Here is an 18,864-nt window from a genome sequence, read left to right on the forward strand (position 1 = left end):
CAGGGCTGACCTAGATCGGTTTTGTGAGACAATGGAGGATCCCAAAGAGGCATGGTTGGTTTTTTTTACAAAAATGTCGTAGAGTCAGAATGGTTTGAGCTACAAACTATTGAAAAGCTGAGACTCTAACGGACACGTGTAACGTTTTTTGCTCAATGACGTTCACAAGCTACACTAGAGTCGTTAGAAGGTGAGTGGTTCTTCTGCATAGAAATCCAGGAAATCCCAGGACATCGTGTCTATAATAGTTTACATAGTTGCTGTCACAAACTGCAAACAATTATCACTAGTTGGATATTCATTTCCACTAAGCAACATTTTCTGTACGTACAGCATTCATATAAATTCCTTTTTTATCAGGTTTTTGCCTTGGCTGACAATTCTATTTTGACATTTGTCAATATAACTCATGAATGCAACTGTTTATGTCAACTTGTGTGTTTTATACTTGTAACTCAGGTTGTCCTGAAAAGAAAATGGTGAAACACTTCAATGTGAGGCTAAATAAAAGCACTGGATATACAGGTAAAAGAAAGAAATGAATGAATGAAAAGCCAATTTTTGCTGGGGCTCGTGTCTGATAGGTTACAATGACGTTGCGTCATACCCTGGGTTGTTCTGAACCTAGTTTGTCTATTGTGACAAAAATTTGCCACAGAGCACTCACCAAAATATATCATGCATTTGAATATACCCACTGGGCACAGATGTCAGTCAAGGTCTATTTTATGTTGGTTCAACATAATTTAATTGAAATGACGTGGAACAACTTTGATTCAACCAGTGTGTGCACAGTGGGTATGCGCACCAAAATGACAAATGTTTCTCGGAATTGCCTTGTGAAAGCCTGACATTGTAAGATCATATTTATACTTAGGTAGTCATGTTGGTAATAGAACAAGCTTTCAAATGATGACTACCTGACCCAGATTGCGATTTAAAATGGGCCGTTTTTGTTGCAACTTGCATCTATCCAGATTTCCAGTAATATTTGTATCATGTTACTGAATGTATCCAGAGTATTTTCAGATTTCATTAACAACAAATGGACTTCTGGGTTGTACAATTGGTCTGTGTGATTAACAGGGGCTGACCTAGATCGGTGTTTGTGAGACAATGGAGGATCCCAAAGAGGCCATGGGTTGGGTCTTTTTTACAAAAATGTCGTAGAGTCAGAATGGTTTGAGCTACAAACTATTGAAAAGCTGAGACTCTAACGGACACGCACGTGTAACGTTTTTTGCTCAATGACGTTCACAAGCTACACTAGAGTCGTTAGAAGGTGAGTGGTTCTTCTGCATAGAAAATCCCAGGAAATCCCAGGACATCGTGTCTATAATAGTTTACATAGTTGCTGTCACAAACTGCAAACAATTATCACTAGTTGGATATTCATTTTCCACTAAGCAACATTTTCTGTACTTTCTGTACAGCATTCATATAAATTCCTTTTTTATCAGGTTTTTGCCTTGGCTGACAATTCTATTTTGACATTTGTCAATATAACTCATGAATGCAACTGTTTATGTCAACTTGTGTTGTTTTATACTTGTAACTCAGGTTGTCCTGAAAAGAAAATGGTGAAACACTTCAATGTGAGGCTAAATATAAGCACTGGATATACAGGTAAAAGAAAGAATGAATGAATGAATGAAAAGCCAATTTTTGCTGGGGCCTCGTGTCTGATAGGGTTACAAGATGACGTTGCGTCATACCCTGGGTTGTTCTGAACCTATGTTTGTCTATTGTGACAAAAATTTGCCACAGAGCACTCACCAAAATATATCATGCATTTGAATATACCCACTGGGCACAGATGTCAGTTCAAGGTCTATTTRATGTTGGTTCAACATAATTTAATTGAAATGACYTGGAAACAACTTTGATTCAACCAGTGTGTGCACAGTGGGTATGCGCACCAAAATGACAAACTGTTTCTCGGAATTGCCTTGTGAAAGCCTGACATTGTAAGATCATATTTTATAACTTAGGTAGTCATGTTGGTAATAGAACAAGCTTTCAAATGATGACTACCTGACCCAGATTGCGATTTAAAATGGGCCGTTTTTGTTGCAACTTGCATCTATCCCAGATTTTCCAGTAATATTTGTATCATGTTACTGAATGTATCCAGAGTATTTTCAGATTTCATTAACAACAAATGTGACAAACAGTGTAATGTTTGGATTCAGTCTGGTGTCAGTCTGGTGTCAGGTGAACTGTTGTGCCCTCAACTTTGGTGTAATAATTTTTCCATAATCTCCAAAATGTTCCCTTTAAATTTCTACGATGCTTATGCGTATACTTTTAATATTCTTCTTTAAGAAACATTTCAATTTAGCCCGATCCACATAGGCCAATTTCCATGAGTATAAAAGGTCAAGGATTTAAACATGACTTCACTCCTTCTGCAAACATGCCCTGTTCTTTGGCCTGTACCTCAGAGAAACATAGAGTTAAAACTTTCCTAAACACAACTTATTAAAAACTGCAATTACAACAACACCCTTAACAACAAGCTAAGCTGTGTTTTGGTATATTTCACTTGTGATTTCATGATTATAAATATTTTTTGTATTTTTTTTAATTTGGCGCTTTGCAATTCAGCGGTTGTTTACAAAAATGATCCCGCTAAAGGGATCCGTGCGTCAAGAGGTTAACTAGATGAGATTATGTAACCAATTGTTTAAATACAATATGGCTAACATTTCTCTGATGTGCCCCTCATTTTATAGTACAACAACACTATCTCATTGGATAAAAGGGAGAGTTCTACGGAACTATCTTCTGGCAGAAATGAACGGGTTGAACTGCAAATTAACAGGATGTGGCACGCCCACACACAAACACAGAAGCACACACACAGAAACACACACATAGCAACACACACACAGCAACAAACATAATCATTATCATATTTCACACTAAGGGAGGCTTCCGATCACTTTTCCACAGTCAGTTCCTAAAATGGTGAACAGCACATTTGCATCTGGGTGAGAATCTATTCTGTGACACAATCATATAGTCTTGTGACATACCGAAATGAGAAATGGAAACTACAGTATTGGGGCAGCCGAGTGGGAATTGCCATGTCTCTACCTTGTCTCTGTGGTGACCCTTTCCTCTTGTCAGGTCAGGTGCTTAGTTTCACACGCCTCACAAGTACTCAACTGGCAGCTTCATTAAATAGTACCCGCAAAACACCAGTCTCAATGTCAACAGTGAAGAGGCGACTCCGGGATGCTGGCCTTCTAGGCAGAGTTGCAAAGGAAAAGCCATATCTCAGACTGGCCAATAAAAATAAAAGATGAAGATGGGCAAAAGAACACAGACACTGGACAGAGGAACTCTGCCTAGAAGGCCAACATCCCGGAGTCGCCTCTTCACAGTTGACATTGAGACTGTGTTTTGCAGATACTATTTAATGAGCTGCCAGTTGAGGCTTGTGAAGCGTCTGTTTCTCAAACAGACCTCTAATGTACTTGTCCTCTTTGCTCAGTGTGCACCGGGCCTCCACTCCTCTTTCTATTCTGGTTAGAGCCAGTTTGCCCGTTCAGTGAAGGAAGTACTACACAGCGTTGTACGGATCTTCAGTTTCTTGTTTTTTCTCGCATGGAATGCTTCATTTCTCAGAACAAGAATAACTGACGAGTTTCAGAAGAAGTTCTTTGTTTCTGCATTTTAGCCTGTAATGAACCCACAAATGCTGATGTTCCAGATACTCAACTACTCTAAAAAGGCCAGCTTAATTGCTTCTTTAATCAGGACAACATTTTCAGCTGAGCTAACATAATTGCAAAGGTTTTTCTAATGATCAATTAGTCTTTTAAATTATAATCTTTGATTAGCTAAAACAACGTGCATGGAAACACAGGAGTGATGGTTGCTGTAAATGGCCTCTGTACGCCTATGTAGATATTCCATACAAATCTGCCGTTTCAGCTACAAGAGTCATTTACAACATGAACAATGTCTACACTCTATTTCTGATCAATTTGATGTTATTTTAATGGACAAAAAAACGTGTTTTTCTTTCAAAAACAAGGATATTTTCTAAGTGGCCCAAACTTTTGAACGGAGGCTTTTTTTACATATTACGTATCATTTAGCACACGCTCTTATACATTTTCTTCAATCAGCAAAGTCAGTGCTCAGAAAGAAGTCAAGTGCAAGAGTTATTCTACAGTGCGGTTGTGATTTCACCTCCAGAAAAGGGCCTTCAGAGTACTTGGGAATAGTACATATATTCACCTTCTGAGGAAGTTTGTAAAGATAGTCAGGATAAAATGGATAGAAATATTACATCAATATGTCTATAGACTGCAAAAGCATGAACATCATGAACACGCACACACACTCACATTGGAAATCTCACCCCAGATATCCTATCCTATGGTGCTTGCTGATACATGATTACCATGGCGACAGAGACAAACATCAGTTGCGAAAGATGTGGTTCAAGCGAGCATTGTGTTTTGTCTTTTGTCTCCAGGGTGTTGGGCACTGGCAGAATAACAGGCCAAGAGGATAAGTGTGTAGGGACAAGAGGGATGTCAAGAGCGAGGTCCGTAGGGCTGAGCCGCTCGCTTCAATGCCTGTCTTCATCTATCTCTGTCTGAACCTATCTCTCTCTCCCTCCATCTATCACTCTTCTCATGGGTTTGGCTATACACAGCTTTGATCATCAATGGACATTGAGTTATTCAGTTTAAAGTTTGTTCTCCCTCCACATACTGTAACATCAATATTCTTAGAGTGTCAGGCCTTTTAGTCTACAGACTGCAAAAGCATTAACATCATGTGCACACAGGATATCTCACCCCAGATATTCTATCTCCATGGTACTTGTTGATATAGGATTACCATGGCGACAGGCACAAACATCAGTTGCGAAAGTGAGAATTGTGTTGTGTCTCCAGAGTGTTGGGCACTGGCAGAGCAACAGGCCATGACGATCAGTGTACATGGATAAGAAGGACCACGAAAGCAATGGGTCCCCCTAGTGCTGAGCCACCCGCTTCAATACCTGTCTACATCTATCTCTGTCCGAACCTGCCTCTCTCCATCTCTCTCTCTTCTCATGGGTTTGGCGCTACAATTCACCTACCGCCCTGACAGATCCACAGACGACGCAATCTCTATTGCACTGCACACTTCCCTCACCCACCTGGACAAAAGGAATACATATGTGAGAATGCTCTTCATCAACTACAGCTTGGCCTTCAATACCACAGTGCCCTCTAAGCTCACCATAAAGCTCACAGCCCTGGGACTGAACTGCTCCTTATGCAACTTGGTCCTGGACTTCCTGACGGGCCCCCTCCCAAGTGGTGAAYATAAGCAACATTAATTCCTCGACACTGATTCTCAACACAGGGGCACCACAAGGGTGCATCCTCAGTCCCCTCCTTTACTCCCAGTATACCCACGACTGTGTGGCCTCACACAGTTCCAACTCTATCATCAAGTTTGCTGATGACAGTAGTAGGCCTAAATGCCAACAATGATGAGATGACCTACAGGGAGGAGGTAGGCAGTCTGATGGCATGGTGTCAGGTAAAAAAACGGAACTTCAGCAAAACAAAGGAGCTGATTGTGAACTTCAAGAGGAAGCAGGTCGAGCATTCCATCCTTATCAACTGGGCCGCTGTGGAGAAGGTCAAAAAGTTTCTTGGCTTGCACATCTCTGAGGAGCTGAAATTGTGAAATCACACGGACACCATGGTGGAGAAGGCATGACAGTGACTCTTCAAACTCAGGATGCTGAAGAAATGTGGTCTGTCCCTGAGAGCCCTCACAGTGTTCTACAGGAGCACCATCGACAGCATACTGTCGGGCTGCATCACACCCTGTTACGGCTACACCACRGCCGCGGACCGCAAGGCGCTAAAGAGGGTGGTACGCTCAGCCGAACACACCATTGGGTGCACACTGCCTGCCTTCCAAGACACCTACAACACCCGTTGCTGCAGGAAGGCCAAGAAGATCATCAGTGCTAGCATAATTGCAAAAGGGTTTTGTAATCATAAATTAGCCTTTTAAAATGATAAACTTGGATTAGCTAACACAACGTGCCATTGGAACACAGGAATGATGGTTGCTGATAACTATGTAGATATTCCATAAAAAATTTGCAGTTTCCAGCTACAATAATAATTTCCAACATTAACAATGTCTACACTGTATTTCTGATTACTTTTATGTTATTTTAATGGTCAAAAAAATGTGTTTTTCTTTAAAAAACAAGGAAATGTCTAAGTGACCCCAAACTTTTGAACGGTATTGTATATATATTTTATAGCAGGCTATCATGATAATTTTGTCTGACATGCCCAAAATACAGAGCTGTTGATAAAATGTGACACTTCGCAGTGACCGGAGTTTGACAAGTGACTACAGTTTGCATTGAATTGTGGCTCATACTGTATCTACCCCAGAAGTGATCAAAATTCTTCACTCGTTCCCTCGAGCTAAATCGAGGGCCGAGGGGGCAACGTTTGTGAATTGGACCTCCACTTAAGATGACAATCAAACTGCATCCGGTTTCGACAGGGATTCCCTGGGGAAAGCACGAGGGCTGAGGGGGTTGAAATAACTTGTTTGGATTGCAGCCTTGGCCACTTTAATAGCTGGTTTTGAAATGTAGGCCTGAATTTGTCACAGGTCAGGTTTTCTCCCTTGATGGTACTACCTGAGGTTGTCACTGGAGAACACCCTTGGGTTACATCTAGTATCCAGGTGACCCTGATTGGGCTTATTGGGATCACCTGCTGGATGGCTATTTAGGATCCTCTGTGGACAGGGCCAGTTGCTCAGGTCTCATGTTTTGTTCAGTGTTCTCGTGTGCCCTTGCTTTGTTGTTTTGCTTTGAAGACCTTAAGTAAATATTCTGGATTTACCATTACCTCTGCCTGCTGTGGTTCTCTCACCTGGGTCCGAGTTCGTACTAGCACTAATGTCACAGAATTTGTCCATGAACTCAAGATAACACAGAAAAATAAACATCAGCTGAATTGATGTTGTTAAATTACTGACAAATTACTATACCAGAGAAAAATCGTCTCAGTAACCAGGTTTCCATCCGACCTTTGTATGCAACCAAAGTACATGTAGAATATTTTTTTTTTTACTACAGGCCTGATGGAAACTGTACATTTCTGGTAAACTTTACAAAATACGCTAGATAAGGTGGGATATTTTTGTGTCTGTAAAATTAATTATGTGAGAAATGGTGGTGGAAACACCTTTATAAACAAATGTTGATATAATAGCCTTCATATCGAAGTAAACTTATTTAAGTAAACTTATTATTAACGCGTTTATTTGTTTTGTGGTCCTCCCACTATGACTCGGGAAAGCATGCAGTTTATTAGGAGAAAGTATTGGTGAAAATGCATGGTGATGAGCTTGATGCTTATGTCACGTCTACTACCGCTCCCCCTCTCTGGCGCTAATTGTTGCCAGTTTACTCATTATTACGTACACCTGCCACCATCGTTACGTGCACCTGTGCCTCATGAGACTCACCTGGACTCCATCACCTTCCTGATTACCTCCCCTATATCTGTCACTCTTTGGTTCTTTTCCCAGGTGTTATTGATTCTATTCCTGTGTTATATGTCAGTACGCTACTTGTGGTTCTTGTTTTGTTCCATGTTTAATTTATTATTAAATTCACTCCCTGTGCTTGCTTCCCGACTCCTAGTGTACCCGTTACAGAATAACGCCTCACCAAAGGGAAGCAACAGGGATTTATTTTTACTGGTGACGTCGGGTCCAAGGAAGGCTGCTGAAGCAACCGGGGATGCCTCAGCTAGCTCGTCAGGTTTCCATGCCTCAGCTGTTTCGATAGGTTCTCAAGCCTCGATTGGCTCGTCAGGCTTCCATTGCCGAAGCTACTGGGGATGCCTTAGCTAGCTCGTCAGGCTTCCATGCCTCAGCTCACTAAACAGGTTCTCAAGCCTCGGTTGGCTCATCAGGCTCCCAGGCCTCAGCCGGCTCGTCAGGCTCCCAGGCCTCATCCGGCTCATTAGGCTCTCAGGTCTCAGCCGGCTTGTCAGTCTCCCGCGCCTCATCTGGTTCGACAGGTTCCCCCGCCTCAGCTGGCTCGACAGGTTCCCCCGCCTCAGCTGGCTCGACAGGTTCCCCCGCTTCAGCTGGCTCGACAGGTTCCCCCGCCTCAGCTGGCTCGACAGGTTCCCCCGCCTCAGCTGGCTCGACAGGTTCCCGCGCCTCAGCTGGCTCGACAGGTTCCTGCGACCTTCAGCTGTGGCTTGATCCGCGTGTCAGGGAGGGGGTACTGTCATATCTACTCCCGCTCCCCCTCTCTGGCGCTCGTTGTCACCAGTTTACTTATTATTACCATAACCCCACCGCCACCATGGGGCACTCTTTTCACAACATTGACATCAGCAAACCGCTTGCCCACACGACGTCTGCCATCTGCCCGGTACAGTTGAAACCAGGATTCATCCGTGAAGAGCACACTTCTCCAGCGGCCATCGAAGGTGACCATTTGCCCAATGAAGTCGGTTACGTCGTCGAACTGCAGTCAGGTCAAGGCAAGGGCGACGAGTATGCAGTTGAGAATCCCTGAGACGGTTTCTGACAGCTTGTGCAAACCCACAGTTTTATCAGCTGTCTGGGTGGATGGTCTCAGACAATTCCGCAGGTGAAGAAGCCGGATGTAGAGGTCCTGGGCTAGCATGGTTACACATGGTCTGCGGTTGTGAGGCCGGTTGGAAGTACTGTCAAATTCTCCAAAACGACATTGGAGGAGGCTCATGGTAGGGAATTCCATTCTCTGGCAACAGCTCATTCCTGCAGTCAGGATGCCAATTGCACACTTCCTTTAAAACATCTGTGGCATTGTGTTATGTGACAAAAATTCACATTTTAGAGTGGCCTTTTATTGTCCCCAGAACAAGGTGCACCTGTGTAATGATCATGCTGTTGAATCAGCTTCTTGATATGCCACACCTGTCAATTGGATGGATTATCTTGGCAAAGGAAAAATGCTCACTAACAGGGCTGTAAACAAAATTGTGCACAAAATTTGAGAGAAATAAGCTTCTTGTGCTAATGGAAAAAAGAATTGGGACCAACATTTACATGCGTTTATATTTTGTTCAGTAAATTATGATATCTTACATTTAGTATGGTTACATGAGACAGATGGCTAATTAAGGCAACAAAAAAAAAAGTAGGGTGGTTGGTCGGAGTGGATAGGTGAGCGTATAATAGTTGGCTTAGATCTTCTACCTGTCTGACTGCAGTTTGCTTTGCCACCCACAGCACAGAGTTGTGGAGAGTCAATGCACTCACAGCAGTTCCCTTATCAACCCGGTACGTTCTCAATAGGGGGTGCTGTTTACACTTTGTAGGAATTTCGTTCCCAAATTAAACTGCCTCGTACTCAATTCTTGCTCGTACAATATGCATATTATTATTACTATTGGATAGAAAACACTCTCTAGTTTCTAAAACCGTTTGAATTATATCTGTGAGTTAAACAGAACTCGAGTTGGAGCAATTTTCCTGTGAGAAGTGAGAAGTCTGAAATCGAGGTCTCTGTTCCAGGGTCGTTTATAAATTCCCTTGAAGCTATGGGCTACATGCACTGCATGACGCCTTCCCCTAGATGTCAGTAAGCGGTGAGACTTTTGAATGGAGTGGATAGCACCATCTGGGGAGTATAAATCCTCTTGAACGAAAGACCAACCTTTTCGACGCGGGCCTGACGCAGCAGGACACCAGCATGCGTACTGAAAAGCTTTCGGTTAGCATTCTATATCTCCGGCTCTGATTCAATTAGTTTTTGTCTTAAAAACTTCATAAGGTAGTTAATTTAAACCGACTCTTATAGCAGTTTATATCAGTTTATTGAGATTTTCTGGAGTTTCTTTGTCAGGCGTTATCGCAATTGGCACCTCTCCGTACATCGCTGGGCGTTAGCAGCTAATTCTACAGGAGTAGAGGACATCTTTCAAACCAAAAGACGATTGTTCTGGACAAAGGACCACTTGCCCAAGATTCTGATGGAAGCTCATCAAAAGGTAAGAAGCTATTTATGATGTTAATTCGTATTTCTTGAAGAATGTAAAATTATTAGTCCCCATTAATTTCGGCATGGTCTCGCTGTAACGCACGCTGTATGTCGAGTAACGTTCATTTAAAAATCTAACACACGTTGCAGAACTAATGCATCTTTCATTGCTGTCCAACCTGTATTTTTTATTCAAGTTTACGATTAGTTACGATTAGATTAGGTGCCTCCCAGATGGCGCCGCCAGATTGCCTGAAATGTTGCCTACAATCACATTGTTAAACCACGATTTGTGCCACTAAATATGCACATTTTCGAACAAATCCTATATGCATTGTGTAATATGATGTTACAGGACGTCATCTGATGAAGTATATAAGGTTAGTCAAAAATATAATCTTTTGCTGTTTGTAGGATCGCTAACCTGCTGCTGGTAAACGGCTTGTGTTTCTGGCTATTGTGGTAAGAATATAATGCTATGTAACGGCGTTCCTCCTCTTCATCCGAAGAGGAGGAGCAGGATCGAACCAAAGCAGCGTTTCTTGTAGACATAATATTTATTAAACAAAACGAAAAAAAACACAAAACACTTACACAAACTACAAAACAACAAACGAAGTAGACAAACTAACGTAAGAACTTACATGTAACGGAAACGCTCACGAACAGAAAATGACTACACAAAACGACGAACGAACAAAACAGTCCGTATGGTGCAAACAAAACACAACACAGAGACACACCCACCTAATATACGCGGTAACATCAAAATAAGGGACAGCTCCGGGACAAGGTAGCTCAGGACAGATAGTAGGTCAGGATAGAGAGGTAGCTCAGGATAGAGAGTAGCTCAGCGATAGAGAGGTAGCTCAGGATAGAGAGGTAGCTCAGGGATAGAGGCAACTCCGGACTGAAGGCAGCTCCGGACAGAGAGACAGCTCCGACTGAGGGCAGTTCTGGATACATGCAGCTCTGGGCTGAGGGACAGCTCATGTTGGCTGAGCGCTCTGGACGCTCATGGCTAGCTGACGCTCTGGACGCTCATGGCTAGCTGACGGCTCTGGACGCTCATGGCTGCTGACGCTCTGACGCTCATGCTCGCTGACGGCTCTGGACGCTCATGGCTCGCTGACGGCTCTGGACGCTCATGGCTCCGCTGACGCCTCTGGACGCTCATGCTCGCTGACGGCTCTGGCTGCTCATGCTGGCGACACGGCTCTAGACGCTCATGGCTGGCTGACGGCTCTGGACGCTCATGGCCGCTGACGGCTCTAGACGCTCATTGCTCGCTGACGGCTCTGGACGCTCAGGCTCACTGGCGGCTCTGGCAGATCCAGCTGAGTTGGCGGCTCTGGCAGATCCTGTCTGGTTGGCGGCTCTGGCAGATCCTGTCTGGTTGGCGGCTCTGGCAGATCCTGTCTGGTTGCGGCTCTGGCAGATCCTGTCTGGTTGGCAGATCCTGTCTGTTGGCGCTCTGCATCCTGTCTGGTTGCGGCTCTGGCAGATCCTGTCTGACGAATGCTCTAGCGGCTCCTGACTGACTATCGGCTCTGACGGCTCGGGACAGACGCGCGGTCTAATGGCTCGGACTGACGATGGCTCAGATGGCTGGGGACGATGGCTCAGATGCGCTGGGGAGACGGATGCTCAGATGGCGCTGGGAGACGGATGGCTCAGATGGCGCTGGGAGACGGATGGCTCAGATGGCGCTGGGGAGACGGAATGCTCAGATGGCGCTGGGGAGACGGATGGTCAGATGGCGCTGGGGAGACGGATGGCTCTGGCCGGATAAGGAGCACTGTAGACCTGGTGCGTGGTCCGGAACTGGAGGCACGGGCTAAGGACACGCACCTTCATGCTAGTGCGGGGAGCAGGGACAGGCACACTGGACTCTCAAAGCGTACTATTTGCCTGTGCGTGTACCGGCACGGTGGCACCGGGCTGAGGCACGCACATCAGGACGAGTACGGAGAAGGAACAGTGTGTACAGGGCTCTGGAGACGCACAGGTGGCTTAGTGCGTGGTGCCGGAACTGAGCACTGGGCTGGAGACACCGCACCATAGGAGAGTGCGGGAGGAGGAACAGGGCTCTGAAAACGCACTGGAAGCCTGGTGCGTGGTGTAGGCACTGGTGTACTAGGCTGGGCGAGGAGGTAGCGCCGGAAATACCGGACCGTGCAGGCGTACTGCTCCCTTGAGCATTGACCTGCCCAACCTTACCTGGTTGAATGCTCCCGTCGCCCGCCAGTGGGGAGTGGAATAACCCGCACCGGGCTATGTAGGCGAACGGACACCATGCGTAAGGCTGGTCCATGTATGCCGGCCCGAGAAGACGCACTGGAGACCAGACGCGTTGAGCCGGCCTCATGACACCTGGCTCAATGCCCAATCTAGCCCTACCAGTGCGGGGAGGTGGAATAACCCGCACCGGGCTATGCACACGTACAGGAGACACCGTGCCTCTACTGCGAACACGGTGTCTGCCCGTACTCCCGCTCTCCACGGTTAGCCTTGGAAGTACTACCTAGGATAGGATAAAGTAATCCTTCTGACCCCCCCCCCCCCCTTAAAAATTTAGATGCACTATTGTAAAGTGGCTGTTCCACTGGAGTCATAAGGTGAATGCACCAATTTGTAAGTCGCTCTGGATAAGAGCGTCTGCTAAATGACTTAAATGTAATGTAAATGTAAGTGGCGCAGGTCTCCTACCTCCCTTGGCCCACTACCTCTTAGCCCCCCCAATAAATTTTTGGGTTTCTTCTCTGGCTTCCAGCCACGTCTCCTTGCTGCCTCCTCATACCACCGCTGTTGGGCTCTCGCTGCCTCCATCTCCTCACGAGCGCGGGCATATTCCCCAATGTGCGCCCAGTGTCCTTTTCCCTCCAATACTTCCTCCCAAGTCCACGAGTCCTGTATACTTGGCCACTGCTCGAAATTACGCTGCTTGGTTCTGGTGTGGTGGGTGGTTCTGTAACGGGTGTCTAGATCTTCCTCCTCCTCAGACGAGGAGAGGAGAGAAAGATCGGAGGACCAAAATGCAGCGGGTTGTGAATACATAATGATTTATTAAAGCAAACGACAAACACGAAAACAAACACTTGGAAGGATTACAAAATAACAAAAACGAACGTAGACTGACCTAAACCATGAAACTTACATAACACGAAGAACGTAGGAACAGGTACAGACTATAAACAAACGAACGAACAAACGCTACAGTCCCGTGGTGCGCAGACACAGACACGGAAGACAATCACCCAAAACAAACAGTGTGAACAGCCAACCTATATATGGTTCTCAATCAGAGGAAAACGTCAAACACCTGTCCCTGATTGAGAACCATATAAGGCTAATTACAAGTGACCTAAACATAGAAACACAAAACATAGAATGCCCACCCCAACTCACGCCCTGACCAACTAAACACATACAAAAATAACATAAAACAGGTCAGGAACGTGACAGCTATATTGTGTTTCGCTGTAAAACACTTAAAAAATCTGAAATATTGCTGGATTCACAAGATGTTGGTCTTTCAATTGCTGTACGCTGTGTATTTTCAGAAAAGTTTTATGATGAGTATTTAGGTATTTGACGTTGTCTCTGTAATTATTCTGGCTGCTTCGGCACTATTTCAGATTGCAGCTGCAATGTAGAACTGTGATTTATACCTGAAATATGCACATTTTCTACAAAAACATATGCTATACAATAAATATGTTATCAGACTGTCATCTGATGAAGTTGTTTCTTGGTTAGTGGCTATTTATATCTTTATTTGGTCGAAATTGTGATAGCTACCTATGCAGAAAAAATGGTGGAAAAAAAGTTGTGTCTTTTGCTATCGTGGTTAGCTAATAGATTTACATATTGTGTCTTCCCTGTAAAACATTTTAAAAAATCAAAATGATGCTGGATTCACAAGATGTGTATCTTTCATCTGGTGTCTTGGACTTGTGATTTAATGATATTTAGATGCTAGTATTTACTTGTGACGCTATGCTAGGCTATGCTAGTCAGCTTTTTTACTGATGGGGGTGCTCCCGGATCCGGGATTGGGACCAATTAGAAGTTAACTGATGATGTATCACATTTAGAAAGTAAACACATGTTTAGGGCATCAGTTTAGCTGCCTGGCCCAGCCCTTTGGTGTACACTAGAGTCCTAGCAGAGGCAGGAAGTTGAACAGGAAGTTACTTTACCATTAGTGACGGTTGGGCACAGAGACACATGCACACACTCACAACCACAAACCCCTCCCCAACCACACAAACATACCCACACACACCACAATGTCTCTAAACTTGAGAAAAACAACCCCTGGCATCACAGACCTGCCCAGAGTGGATCAAAGTGAACACAGCGTTTGAACGACTGAAAAGAGAGGGAACCCATGATTCAGAGGTGTTACCATTAGCATGCAGGGAGAGTGGCCATGTGCTGCTTTGTCACTCCAAGATCCTGCTATTCCAAGGCAGTGACTCTAGAAAAGCTGCTATTGTCAGTTAATGGAGTTGAAAGGGCCAGAGACCACAGAGGGTCTGGATATACAGAGGCTGCTAGCTAGGAGAAAAGGGAGCTTTTAGCGCATGCCAGAACCTCCAGGTGCTCTGACTGGAAGAGAAAGGCTCCTCTCTCTCCTACTGCTATACACAGTATATTACACCACACACTCTAGTAAACACTGTACACTGGCAACCACCACCACACACATTAGTCAATTTGCAGTTTGTGCTCTCCTAGCTGTCTTATCAGACTTGAAAGCCAAACAGCTCTTTCCCACCTGTCTGAATTTCTCTGATGCATCTCTCTCTCTCAAATATCAAATATGTCAGTACTGTATATATACATTTTTTAAGGACATACCAAATAAATGCAAAAATATTCCCATATATAGTAGGTACAGTTTAAACCATTCTCACACCTATCTTTTTAAATGGATCAGATTATTCAAACTCCTGATGGTAAAGTTTAAACACTGACTAATGCTCAGGCACTATTTAAAAGAAAGAAAAATATTTACAATAAAGAAGCTTATTCAGATTCAGAAGGGTTCTATGCAGAACCCTTTTTGCCTTCCAAATAATCATTCTGGCCTCCCAAAGAATATCAAAGAACCCAGTCTTACAAAAAAAAACGGTTCTTAGGATGACAAAGATTCTAGGTAGAACCCTTTGCCTTACAAAGAACCCTCGTCTTCCAAAAAGGGTTCTTTCAAAGAAAATGGTTCCTTCCGCAAAGAATCCTGTTGGAACCCTTTTTCTAAGAGTGTACATTTCTCACAAACTCTGGCAACATCAGTGTGACATTGATCTTGTGTACCATGTTCTTTCTGTTAATCTCTCTCTCAGTAGAAGACGGTGCTGTCAGCATGTATGTTGTGGCTAGCCCTCACTCTGCTGGTCACAAGATCCACAGAGCCAATAGACCAGTGGTACAGGAGAAACATGAGATCCCCCTCACACAAAACTCACCAAAGCAAAGTCACCTGAAGGACTCTCTTTTTCTCTCCCTCTCCTCAACCTTTCTCCGACCCTCCCTTATTCCGCCTTTCTTCTTCTCTTACTTTTTTGAAGGCTTGGCATGAAGAGGTTCTGCTTCTCAAATCTCAGTGACCGTTCATTTTCACCATTATGTCTTTCAAAGACTTTCAGCTCCCACCTCTTACATCCAAATTGAGAAAACATTTGAGTTATTACATGATTACCGACTCGCAGTGAAAGCTCACAGAAATGCCATAGAAAAATACACTTAGCTACAGCCGCTGTATTGGTACCAATTACAAAATGTAGTCTGGTTGGAGATTTGGGGGGGTGGGGTTAGAGATGGCTGGGCTTGCCTCATGCATTAAGGATCTGTATACATTACAGAGAGAGGCCTTTGGAGAAGCTTTGCCTGGGCTACAAAGACTGCAGTGTATATGATCAGGGAAGAGAATGTAGGGCCGGGGGTACAGCCTTGCTACCAGCGAGCCTGAGACTCACAGAGAGACTTTACAGCGTAATTAATTGGTTTAACAACGTTCTGGGAGATACAGTAGGGCTGAAATACAGTTCAAATGCAGATCAGCTTCTGACTGAGAGAAGGGGGCCACCAAAAGCACTGGAGAGGGGGATGAGGCTGAAACTCAATGAAAAAGGAAGAGAAGCAATTGCTGAATTTAGTGATGGCCAGGCTGTGACACCTACGGGTGGTTGGTTGGTAGAGAAAGCTAGAGGAGGGTAGTACAAGGGTCAAGCACGTGTCCATGCAGATCAGATGGCAGGTGACAGTACACCCAGCTTGCATGGGCACAAGCCCTCTTTGTGAGGCCCTAGTCCTGGTCCACAGGGGCCTCTCACCGACCCTCAACTTGAAATGTGACACCCACAGGTACGGGAGGGGCAGTTACGCCAGGGGAGCCAATACATGCACACAGACTGGGGGCCGGCTGGCCTCGATGGTGTGTGTGTGCGTGTGTGTCCAGCCTGGACGGACACAGCCTGATCTGGCCCTGTGCATTCCTTTAGCCAGGATCTGATCTTACAGGGCTTGTCTAACATGCTCTGAGGAGCGGAGTAAAGCTGGCCACTAGCCAAGTCACCCTGAGCAAACAACCTAGCGATGAGAACAGCCATCATAATATTTCTATAACATGGACATGCATGGATGTTGCATGAATGTTTTTTTGTGTGTGTTTGCGAGTGAGTGTGTCTAAAGCAGAACATTATTTTAAAAAAGTGGATCCAATAGGAGGCGTCATTAACCAGAATGGGTAGGAGAGCAAAACATTTTCTGAAGGTCACATTTCAAGGTACCTCCTATTGCCTTGGACATTTACAGAACCACATGTGGACTGGATCCAAGTAATGCGAGAGCCATTGTAAAAAGCTTCCATTAATAGGATCTTGGTTTACATGGATGTCTGGACGAAACACATGTCCATGAGTCCTGCTGTTAATGATGTGCTTTAGGAGGAAAGACTGCAGCCCATTTAGGGTTCAAAGACAAGGCCAGGGTAGGACGAGCTGTAACCACCCCAGGACTGCATTCGCCAGACACCCAATTACTGTTAACACACACGCGCGTGCGCGCGCACACACACACACACACACACACACGCACATATAGACACGCACACACAGCTATCAGTTTCTTACAACACCTAAGCTTAAACCATTGGGCAAACAAATATACAGTAGGAACACATGGGGGAAATGTGAGCACACACCCCTTTGTTTCTAAACCTTTAAACACATACAACACACACACACAAACTACCTTATACCTGCTCTCTTGTTTGTCTTTAAACCGTTCATATTAATAGCTGTATAATGGCACAGAGCCAGAGAGGAGGCACAGTGATACCCCTCCCCTCCCCCCACCCAGCCAAGTCAAAGAGAGCGAGACTAASCCAGACCTGTTTGATTCAGCACCAACTTCCCCTCCTCAAAAAGATGCCCCTTTGACATACATCCAATCAAGATCCCTCACTGAAAGCATGAGGGAGCGAAAGCCAAAGAAAATTTAAGAGAAAGAGAGGCAGAGGAATTTATGATTTTTTTCCTTTGAATTAGAAAATTAGCATTAAAGCACATCGACATATCCCTAAGCTGTGGTCAGACAATGAGTAGAGCTCTTTCGTACCCTCACATTGAATGAAGAGCAGATAGATGCTTTCTGAAGGCTACAGTGGCAATACAATACCAAGATAACTGTCTGAAAGCATGAGAAAAGAGCAGCTGCCCGGAATGGGCTCATCGTTTTCCCTAACACACTCTCCGGTAAGTGTGTGTCTGAGTGTGTGTGTGTGAMAGAGCACAAGCACTGTCTCCTTTGTGTCTGTGCTGTCATGAGTCTCAGACTGCCAGACGTAAGCTAGTGTAGCCTAGCGCACATTGCTTTACCAGCGTCTACACATCCATTTGGCACTGCCCCAGCCTATCGTTCTCTCTCCTTACACACAAATATACACACTATACATGCTCATCAACTGTCTAGCCATAAAATCCACCAACAAAGGAGAGTGTTTCCAGGCTGAAACCAGAGGAAAAAAGCCCCAGACAAAGAGGCATCCGCTGAGCAGAGAGAGATCCAGTGCCCTCACCTTGAGCCGGTTCCGACCTGGAGGAGGCCAGTAATCCAAAGGTGACCCCCAAGAGCAAAGTCCACATCCTGGGCTTAGCGTCTGGCGATGGCTGGGTGAGTGACTGGAGGAGGAGGAGGAGGTATGTATGGTCTCTCCAGTGGTCCTGTCTTCTCTGTGCCAGGAGTGAGGGGTGGTGTGTGTGTGTGAGAGAGAGAGCGATAAAAAGAGAGAGAGGTTGTTTTGGGTGTCTGGTAGCTATTGGAGCTGAGACAGACTTTGGCCAACTTTTTTATATTCTGTGTGTGAGAGAGGGTTTCAGAGCTTAGTGACACACAGGCAGAAGGGGGAAGAGGGTGGTGCCGGTGTGTACACACCCTTCTGCTTCTCCCTCTCTTGCTTCCTCCCCCCCTCCTTCCCTACCTTGTGCAGCCTCTCTCTTTTTCTCTCTCACACTCTCTTTTCTCCTTCCTGTCACTGTTTGTTTTTTTATTTTTTATTAGCTCGGAAGGTGCCCCTCTCTTGTGTTTTGCTGACTATCCCCTCTCCTTCTCTCCCTCTTCTAGCTTTCTTAAATTCTGTCTCTGACAGCAACAGTTTCTGAGTGCATCTGGTCTTTTGTTCACTCCTTGCTCTGCTTTCATTTAATCTCATTTTTCTCCAGTAAACCTCTCTCACTCGCTCTCCCCCTCTTTCTCCCCCTTCTCTTCCCAATCTCAACAACTGCCATGATACAGTGACACTATGTCATCCG

The 18,864-nt window shown here is 45.0% G+C and overlaps 1 protein-coding gene across 1 annotated transcript in view; it reads right to left on the bottom strand.

Moving 5' to 3' along the window:
- LOC111952636 (CD44 antigen) overlaps positions 1-18,447 on the bottom strand; it is a 36,954-nt gene extending 18,507 nt beyond the window's left edge. The window contains exon 1 of the mRNA XM_023971530.2: positions 18,132-18,447. Within this exon, the coding sequence (XP_023827298.1) occupies positions 18,132-18,198 (67 nt within the window). The 5' untranslated portion in view covers positions 18,199-18,447. The remainder of the gene's footprint in view (positions 1-18,131) is intronic.
- Positions 18,448-18,864: the final 417 nt, after the last annotated feature.

Source organism: Salvelinus sp. IW2-2015, linkage group LG26 (genome assembly GCF_002910315.2).
Source record: "Salvelinus sp. IW2-2015 linkage group LG26, ASM291031v2, whole genome shotgun sequence".
Lineage (NCBI taxonomy): Eukaryota > Metazoa > Chordata > Actinopteri > Salmoniformes > Salmonidae > Salvelinus > Salvelinus sp. IW2-2015.